The following is a 10542-nucleotide window of genomic DNA, read 5'->3' as shown; positions in this document are numbered from 1 at the left end:
AAAAACAGGACCATCTAGCTGACCCCCCCCCCCCCCCGTGCTTTTTTCCCCTTTCAGGGCATCTTAAATCAAGTCCTGTGCCAAAAGAGCTCATCTTATTGCAATTATTGTGCAACCATTATTGTTAAACAATAGTCAGGATTAATTTATCGTTAAGATTAATTGATGCGCCTTAAGTGGCTAGTCTATTTGTCAGCAACTTCTGGGAAGAGAAAGTGCAACGTCTGCAGAAAAAAAAACCCATCTCCTCTTGGCAATTATGAACCAAACAGCTCACACTTTTTGAGAATTCAGAGTTTTAGTTTTCTGTCCTGACAGTTACATTCACACAAGGCTCTACTGGAATTTTTTTTTTTTTTACTGCAGAATATACTTATGTCTTTTTACATTTCAAACAACAAGGTTTTATTTAAATGTCCTTGAAGCAAAGATAGTTAAAGTGCGTAACAAATCTCTACATGCAAAACAAATCAAACAAGACCCAATCAAAGAAGGTTGAATCAGTTCATCTGGATACAATGTTTATTGACAGATACATTAATGTATCTGTCAATAAACATTGTATCCAGATGAACTGATTCAACCTTCTTTGATTTTCTTACGTGGGTTATTGATCATGCATCGAGACAAACAAGACCCTGATTTTAGTGCTTACCTTGACAGCGTAGGAGTTGCTGGGGTCTGACGCACAGGCAGCAGAGTAGTACACAGCATCCCCTGCATTACAACTGGGCTTATTACAGGTGAGCTTGAACAATGACCAGTTGCTCTCGTCAAACCTAAGTGGGTTTTTCTGAGAGTAGGTAAAGTGGTCTTCGCATTTCAGAGCTAAGCGCCGGAGAGACTCAGCGTAGAGGCCACCCAGTTTGGAGTACACCCCCTCCCTGCTGTCGATGTTGCTTAGTAAGGTCTGGAGCTGAAGGCTGGAGCCTGAAGTGGGTGCAGAAACTGGTTCTGAAGCTGAAAAAGGTGTGCTGAGCTGGGGGGAGGAGGAGCAGGTCACACTGCCTCGACAATGAACTCCCAGCCGCCCGCGACCCTTCAGCGGCTCATTCAGGGTCCGGGAACGTGAGGGCCGGCTTAGTGGGGCATGGCAACGCTCTAGAGACTCGTTGGAGGAGAAAAGAGGTCGCGTGTCTACAGGACTGGATGGCAAACTGGATCGGGAACTAGCATCACCTGGTCTAGACACATTACTCTCTGAGCCGGTGAATGGAAGGCGGGGGTATGCTCGGACAAAGGGTTTTCCATTTGTATTTTCAGGGGCAGACACTGTGCGGTTCACCATTTTTTTCTCTGGGAGCGGTGGTGGCTGGATGAATGTATCTGAGTGAGGGGACCCTGATGTTGAGGCCATTGGGCTTCTGGGAAATGGAGACGAACAGGCCATCTGTGTTGCATCCCAAGAGCCTTAGAAAAGAAAGAAGATTTAATCAAATGCACTAATGAAATGTGTTGTTAATTTGTTAAACAAATATGCTGGATGAAAAAAAAAATCTTAAAATAACCATATCTCCTAAAAAAAGAATAGACCCCAACTATAGTAAAAGTATTATTTTAATAAAATCAGGGAGTGTCAAAGAATCTAGGAGAGTTCATAGAAGTCATAATTAAAATCAGCTGAATGCAGGCAGATAAGGTATAAAAACGAAACGGACAGATACAGCAACAGAGACAGGCAAAGACCAGCAACCACTTTTATTTGTTTCACTCCTTTTAATTGTTTTACTCCTGCCTCAATACATTCATATATTGGGTAAGCTGTGCCCTACGAACCTCGAAACTTAAATTTCCCATACAACAACATTATGTATAGACATTTCTACAGTACTCTTGTTTACGGAGCTCCTGGTTGACAGTGGCCAATGAGTCATTCCACATACTTACTACACCCATCCTGTGTCTGCCTCTTGGTTAGCTTGTCAGTAGAAGCACATACCTCATTTCCTTTAAGGGTAGTTCAATAGCTCCACGATATAAGGTTCAATGTGTTGCTCACAACATCTTCCATCCAGTTTTGAGAAAATTGTGAATTAAAGACATAGAGTTGAAACTTGACATTGCCCCAGATGAGATAGATACCGAGTTAATTGTGTGGTGTTGACTAAAATGACTGCTTTCACATGGAGAGGAAAACTGTAAAGAAAAAAGTAGACTCTCTAGGATGTAGCCAAGCCCTTTTTCCCCTCGTTATCAGAGTCCATAATTATCTCTTTAAACAACATTACCCAGGAAGTTACAGCAAATTAAAGCATCTGACTGCCACAGGCATGTAAAACTAACTGATGACTTGAAAGTCTAAGACAGTATTCTCGAAACTATTTCATCTGAAAGACTTTTCAGCTGAAACATATCAAAAACAAAGCAACCCATGTCAAATCTGAGTCATGATATATGTACACAATTGGCAAAAGAGGAAGAGAGATATAAGATAGGACATCTGCCACAAAGGACATCTGCCACAAAACATCTTTGCAATTGCTTTCCTCTTTTCATTGTCCTTAGTTTCGCTCTTGACAGATGCTTCCTCTTAGCTTAACATAGACCAAACAGAATCCAAAGGCCACAACAACAAAAAACATGTTGAGTTTAAGCCCAAGGCTATACAGAGTTTCATGAATGATTCTCATTTAACCGGTATATAGCCTTATCAAATTGTAATGCAGGTAATTAAGCAGAAATCATTTACTCCTCCTTCAGCCCTGGTTCAGTCCCCCATACACTTAAACTGGCTGCTGTCACCCCCACCCTCAAAAAACATGGATTTAACTCTGACATCATGAGCAATTTCTGGCGGATCTCCAATCTCCCCTTTCTGTCAAAAATACTGGAACGTGTTGTCGCCTTCCAATTCAAAGCTCACCTCATCTTCAGTGACCTGTTTGAACCATTTCAATCTGGTTCCTGCTCACAGCACAAAAACAGCCCCCCTTAAAGTCACCAATGACCTCCTCCTCTTCTCAGACTCTGGCCAACTCAGCATTCTCATCCTCCTCAAACTCACTGCAGCTTTTGACACCTTCAACCACACCATTCTTCTCTCCTGATTTCAATCCTCCCTCGACATCAATGGTACTGCCCTCTTCTGGCTAAAGTCATATCTCACAAACAGACAACAGTTCATCAGCTTCAACAACTGCACCTCCTTCACCGCTCCTCTGTCCCAAGGCATCCCCCAGGTTTCAGTGCGTGGTCCTCTCCTGTTCATCCTTTACATGCTCCCCCTTGGTAACATCATACATCATCATGGTCCCCGCTTCCACTGCTATGCTGATGACATCCAGCTCTACATCTCCACTTAATCCATCACCACTGCAATTCACTACACTCTGATCAACATCATTGTTCTCAAATCACTTACCAAAACCATTCACAACTTCTGTCTCATTATCAATTACTCTACTCTGTCTCAACAGCAACCTCTCCTTTGAACACCATGTCAATCAAATCACCAGAGGTGCCTTTTCCATCTAAAGAACATAGCTCATCTCAGCCCATCCCTCTCCTTCTCTGCTGCTAAAACCTTGATCCATGCCTTCATCACATCCAGAATTGACTACTGCAACAGCATTCTCTATGGCTCATCATCCAAAGTCCTAAAGAAATTCCAGTACACTCAGAACTCTGCTGCCCACCTGCTCACCCACTCCTGCTCCCATGACCACATCACCCCTGTCCTCCAGCACCTCCACTAGCTATCTGTCCCATAATGGATCCAATTCAAAGTTATTCTCCTCACTCACAAATACCTCCATAATCAAGGCCTCTCCTACCTCACTGACCTGCTCCACTACCATACTCCTTCCCACAGCCTTTGCTCCTCCGTCATCAACCTCCTGTCTCCACCACACAGGACCATGCACCAGACCTGGGGTGACAGAGCCTTCTCCATTGCTGCCCCTCCCTCTGGTACTCCCTTCCGAAGCACATCAGAGACTGCACCGATCTGTCCATATTTGAACCACTAATCAAAACTCACCTCTTCAGAATTGCTTTTAATGTGTGATTAATGTTGTGTGTTTTATGCTTTTGGTGTGTTGGTGCTATGTTTTATTTTATCTTAAATGTAAAGCATCTTTGAGTATTTTGAAAAATGCTGTGTATACAAAATGCATTATTATTATTATTATTATCATCATCATTATTATTATTATTACTACTACTACTAGTATTACTACTACTACTACTACTACTATTAAGCTGCACAAAATGCATTTTTGTAAATTGTACAACCCCTCCTCTCCCCTTTTTTTCAATGTGTACTTATTGAAGTTTATGTTAGCCTGTATCTTAATGTTTCAGATTCATTCATATCAGTCTTTATACTGCAATGCAAGATCATTCATCAGTATCACATGAAGTCCTGGCATCCTGGTGAAGTTAAGGCTTCAGATAAAGTGAAAATATTGCTACCTCTCATTGAACAGTTTAAAGTGGTAGTAAACATTTTTTTAACCTTTTTTTTACTTTAAAATTTTTTTTTCTTAAGCTGAAAACATGCTAATATTCACCAAAGATGGTAAGACTGGTTGCTCTGGTGATAAATTAAAAAGAAAATGCATCACATGGCTAATATGAGAGAGAAAATCTATGATTTTTCTTTTCTCCTGACTAAAACACACATACCAATCAACAACCCCCCCCCCACCTCTAAAATTTCATATGTATAATGGGGGAGCTTAAATATACCATTATGCTATCTTGCTGAGCTGGCACAACTGGGTCCATCACATACCAATAAACCAACAAATTGTGACCTAGGTAGAAAGGTGACATGCCAGTGTTAGCCAACTAAACTCTGGGTGGACGCCGAGGTGAGGTGTTCCACTACAGCACGTGACCTTCAGGCCACCTGGCACCACAATCACTGCCCTCTTCATCTATATCCCATTTTCACCATTTTCAAAATGTGAGTATTAAAATAAAAGCTAAAAATGAGTGTTACTTTTACTTACTTACCATCAGGCTACTTTACAAAGCATTTTAGTGATAACCCTTGAATTAGCGGTGTTATGGAAAACAAGATTTGTCTAGTCTTTGGGTGTGTTTTGGTGTCAGCGAGGAGTATCATTTTCATAATTTCATAACACTTAGATGACATCTCTCTCTCACTTTTTTCTTTTGGATTTTCCCCTTTTTCTCCCCAATTATACTTGTACGTGGCCAATTAACCTATTTTCCGAGCCGTCCCGATCACTGCTCCACCCCCTGTGCTGATCCGGGGAGGGCTGCAGACTACCACATGCCTCCTCCGATACATGTGGAGTCACCAGCTGCTTCTTTTCACCTGACAGTGAGGAGTTTCACCAGGGAGATGTAGCACATGGGAGGGTCACGCTATTCCCCCCAGTTCCCCCTCTCCCCTGAACAGGCGCCCCGATTGACCAGAGGAATTGCTAGTGCAGCGACCAGGACACATACCCACATCCGGCTTCCCACCCGCAGACACGGTCAATTGTGTCTGTATGGATGCCCGACCAAGCCGGAGGTAACACAGGGATTCGAACCGCCGATTCCCATGTTGGTAGGAAACGGAATAGACCACCACGCCACCCAGATCTCCGATGACATCTCTATTTCAATAGATTTTTTTTTTATGTGACCAAATAGCACCAGTTGACCAAACCATTCAGATTTGCCCCTCGGGTTGATGTCACACTGGGAACAACCAACCAAGATTTTGCATAACGATGCCCATGCTGAGAGCAAGGTAGCCTCTGGTTGAGCAACCATTAATTATGTATATTGATTATGCTTGTAATACTACCAGCCAATCAGAGTAGCAGCTCATGAGTAAAGCTATTATTATGTTAATGAGCCCCAAACAGGCTGTTTCATTAGAGGCGGGTGTGGAGCACTGAAAAAAAAAAAAAAAACAACTTCCGGTTGAACCAAACAAACTTTGGTGAAAAAATGTCACAGATGTACACTACCGTTCAAAAGTTTGGGATCACCCAAACAATTTTGTGTTTTCCATGAAAAGTCACACTTATTCACCACCATATGTTGTGAAATGAATAGAAAATAGAGTCAAGACATTGACAAGGTTAGAAATAATGATTTGTATTTGAAATAAGATTTTTTTTACATCAAACTTTGCTTTCGTCAAAGAATCCTCCATTTGCAGCAATTACAGCATTGCAGACCTTTGGCATTCTAGCTGTTAATTTGTTGAGGTAATCTGGAGAAATTGCACCCCACGCTTCCAGAAGCAGCTCCCACAAGTTGGATTGGTTGGATGGGCACTTCTTTGAGCAGATTGAGTTTCTGGAGCATCACATTTGTGGGGTCAATTAAACGCTCAAAATGGCCAGAAAAAGAGAACTTTCATCTGAAACTCGACAGTCTATTCTTGTTCTTAGAAATGAAGGCTATTCCATGCGAGAAATTGCTAAGAAATTGAAGATTTCCTACACCGGTGTGTACTACTCCCTTCAGAGGACAGCGCAAACAGGCTCTAACAGGTACTATTTAATGAAGATGCCAGTTGGGGACCTGTGAGGCGTCTGTTTCTCAAACTAGAGACTCTAATGTACTTATCTTCTTGCTCAGTTGTGCAACGCGGCCTCCCACTTCTTTTTCTACTCTGGTTAGAGCCTGTTTGTGCTGTCCTCTGAAGGGAGTAGTACACACCGGTGTAGGAAATCTTCAATTTCTTAGCAATTTCTCGCATGGAATAGCCTTCATTTCTAAGAACAAGAATAGACTGTCGAGTTTCAGATGAAAGTTCTCTTTTTCTGGCCATTTTGAGCGTTTAATTGACCCCACAAATGTGATGCTCCAGAAACTCAATCTGCTCAAAGAAGTGCCCATCCAACCAATCCAACTTGTGGGAGCTGCTTCTGGAAGCGTGGGGTGCAATTTCTCCAGATTACCTCAACAAATTAACAGCTAGAATGCCAAAGGTCTGCAATGCTGTAATTGCTGCAAATGGAGGATTCTTTGACGAAAGCAAAGTTTGATGTAAAAAAAATCTTATTTCAAATACAAATCATTATTTCTAACCTTGTCAATGTCTTGACTCTATTTTCTATTCATTTCACAACATATGGTGGTGAATAAGTGTGACTTTTCATGGAAAACACAAAATTGTTTGGGTGATCCCAAACTTTTGAACGGTAGTGTACATATAAAAAAAGTAAGAAAATAAATCCTCTTTTCACTTAAAGTGACCTAATCTCACCTAGCCTGAGTTATGGGCAGCTACGCTGGTACTCACCGGTGTCAGCGCTCAGGCTGTCGGTGGAAGCCGTGGGTAAACTGGCACTGCCCAGGCCCTGGAAAGCCTGAGTGAGGCTCTCTACGGACCCTCCTTGCTGACAACAGCGGTCCAGCTCCATGTTGCTGCCATTTATCTTAATACACACTCTACAGAGGACAGAGAAATACAACGGGAATAAGTGAATGATAAACAAACAGTGTACAATCACAAACATACATTTATCCCATGCATTGTAAATATTCTGTAAAAAAATGTTCTGTTTACTGTCATTACATGTTTATCTTCAGTTTAATTAAATTATGTTTTAGTTTGCTAGTAGCGGTCTAGGCACAGGTTTAATCAAAATGTGTTTGCATTTCAAATAGTTGGTTATTCTTGTCCGTCTGCCTCCCAGTGATTTTGTATTAAAGAGCGAGATGATTCATTGCAAAAGCACACCAGATATTGAGAAGTACCAGGGAGTAGTACACACCGGTGTAGGAAATCTTCAATTTCTTAGCAATTTCTCGCATGGAATAGCCTTCATTTCTAAGAACAAGAATAGACTGTCGAGTTTCAGATGAAAGTTCTCTTTTTCTGGCCATTTTGAGCGTTTAATTGACCCCACAAATGTGATGCTCCAGAAACTCAATCTGCTCAAAGAAGTGCCCATCCAACCAATCCAACTTGTGGGAGCTGCTTCTGGAAGCGTGGGGTGCAATTTCTCCAGATTACCTCAACAAATTAACAGCTAGAATGCCAAAGGTCTGCAATGCTGTAATTGCTGCAAATGGAGGATTCTTTGACGAAAGCAAAGTTTGATGTAAAAAAAATCTTATTTCAAATACAAATAATTATTTCTAACCTTGTCAATGTCTTGACTCTATTTTCTATTCATTTCACAACATATGGTGGTGAATAAGTGTGACTTTTCATGGAAAACACGAAATTGTTTGGGTGATCCCAAACTTTTGAACGGTAGTGTATATATATATATATATATATATATATATATATATATATATATATATATATATATATATATATATATATATATATATTTTTTTTTTTGATCATTAAAGTATCTCAAAAAAAAAAACCCCCAAAAACAAAAAGCAATTGTCATGGGTATATGCTTCCTTTTTCGAGGCCTTCTTCCCTGATTCATTGTTGAAATATAACCACAACAGTCCTGTTTATATAAACTTCCAAATTTTCAACAAGCCCTAACACTGACAAACGCAAAAACAAAAAACAAAAAAACATCCCTGGTATGACATAATCATAGGCAGATCAGCTCAGTTCCTTTTTCTGTCTCCCCTTTCCAACGTCAGAAAATCTGCCTCTATTGCAGCAGTCAAGGCAACTTGGAAATAGTTAAAAAAATAGCAAAAAAGATCCAACTTGAGAAATAATGTACTCGACGGTCATCAAACTGGAATTACAGTTTTGAAATTCAGGCATCATCTGGCCCGAGCATCAGTAATGTTACATCAAGAAAATTTAATATTTTGATGCATATTTGGGTGTGTAATAATAAGGTATGTGTTAGTTTCATTTATATTTCAGATTCTTTATAGCGAAATGTGAAATTTGCAAATTATCTATATAACTACATCTATATCTATAAGCTACTTTTTTCACTAGCCAGCTTTGATAAATGATATTAGCTTACTTGAAAATGCTGCAGACATAATGAGACATCTGACTGCATCCATGTCTCTTCATTGTCCCCCCCCCCCCCCCCAAGGACCCACTGTGAACTTGTGATGTCGTAATTCAGAAATTTCCAAAATGTGATATCTGAGTTCTGAGTCATCTTGAATACAGCATCTATCCTGTGTTTTATCTTCCCCACATTCAAAACATGACCTGTTCCCTTTATCTACTTGGCAATGGTTTTGCTTTTATGTTTGTTTCGTTGCTCTGTCAGCGCCTTATACTCTCAATGAAATGGTTCTGTTCCCCCAGGGTTGATTTTCTGTTAAGGTGACCAATTATGCTGAGTGACAGCCATTCAGTCGCCTCATTATAATGGCTAATGGTTTGGTGGGACACGGCTCTAACCCTTCCCTTCATCTCTTTCCTCTTCTCCACCCTTTCATCATGAAATTACTACTCTATCCATTTATCTGCTGGCCCCTGACTTCAATTCCATCATAAATCAGAAGAATAAATAAATGAAGGGGGGAGGGGGGAGGAGACAAGAGGGAGGTAGTCCTTCTCTACAGAAAGCTAGTTAAAGGACCCACTATAATTTCACAGGGAAACAAAGGGGCCATGATGAAAGGGGTGTTTGAATATGTGTGTGCATGTTTGAGTCTGTGAAAGTCTAAGCCGAGATCTCTATATTTGTAGCCAAAACATTAGATTTTCCTTTTTTCTTTTCATGAAGGAAGGAGAGTCATTGCCTATGTGAGGGGCAAATGAATGGTTGACCTTGAACAAGGTCATATAAAAGGGCCTGGACTCAGATTAGGCCCAAATGTTTCAGTGAGAAAATACAAACACTGGATATCTACTTCCGAATTATGTCCCTATGGGAAATGTATACTGCATTTAACTAACTTGGGAATTTGGGGACAAACAAAATGATGATGTAAAATGCTGGACATTATATTGCAGTTCTCTTGCATTGCTGTAGTGTTAGTGTAAACAGCATTGCAAAAACACACATAGTAGGGCTTCTGGGTGGCTTGGTGATCTATTCCATTGCTTAGCAACACGGGGATCACCGGCTCGAATCCCCGGGTTACCTCCGGCTTGGTTGGACGTCCCTACAGACACAATCTGCTGGTGGGAAGCAGGATGTGGGTGTGTGTCCTGGTCGCTGGACTAGCGCCTCCTCTGGTTGGTCGGAGTGCCTGTTCGGGGGGGAGGGGGAACTGGGGGGAATAGCGTGATTCTCCCATGTGCTACAGCCCCCTGGCGAAACTCCTCACTGTCAAGTGAAAAGAAGCAGCTGGTGACTCCACATGTATTGGAGGAGGCATGTGGTAGTCTACAGCCGTCCCCGGATCAGCAGAGAGGGTGGAGCAGAGACCAGGACAGCTAAGAAGAGTGGGGTAATTGGCCAAATAGAATTGGGGGGAAAAGGGGGAAAAATTTAAAAAAAAAAGTTTATGTTTTGTAACAGTTGATCTATTGGAATTTTTTTTTCTTTAGAGGTGGAGTGATACTGAATTGTACAGGTATGAGATGTCCTAGCCGTTATACGTATACAGTTATTATATACAGCTATCAAACAGTTAGGTTTGTGTGATCTGAGAAACCCATTTTGTAAGCATTATTGGGAGAAAAAGTGTGAAAAGCCCCCCCCCCCAAAAAAAAAAATAAACAGA

The 10542-nt window shown here is 41.1% G+C and overlaps 1 protein-coding gene across 2 annotated transcripts in view; it reads right to left on the bottom strand.

The window, feature by feature from the left end:
• Positions 1 to 10542, bottom strand: part of LOC130121720 (inactive tyrosine-protein kinase PRAG1-like) — a 31013-nt gene that overhangs the window by 5554 nt on the left and 14917 nt on the right. For both annotated transcript variants that reach the window (XM_056290589.1, XM_056290588.1), the window contains exons 4-5: positions 7220 to 7368; positions 656 to 1410 (exon numbers count right to left, since the gene is read on the bottom strand). In XM_056290589.1, coding sequence (XP_056146564.1) covers positions 656 to 1410; positions 7220 to 7368 — 904 coding nt within the window. The remainder of the gene's footprint in view (positions 1 to 655; positions 1411 to 7219; positions 7369 to 10542) is intronic.

Source organism: Lampris incognitus, chromosome 12 (assembly GCF_029633865.1).
Source record: "Lampris incognitus isolate fLamInc1 chromosome 12, fLamInc1.hap2, whole genome shotgun sequence".
NCBI classification, from domain to species: domain Eukaryota; kingdom Metazoa; phylum Chordata; class Actinopteri; order Lampriformes; family Lampridae; genus Lampris; species Lampris incognitus.
Note: the sequence above shows the minus strand (reverse complement) of the source record. Positions and strands in the feature narration are given on the sequence as shown.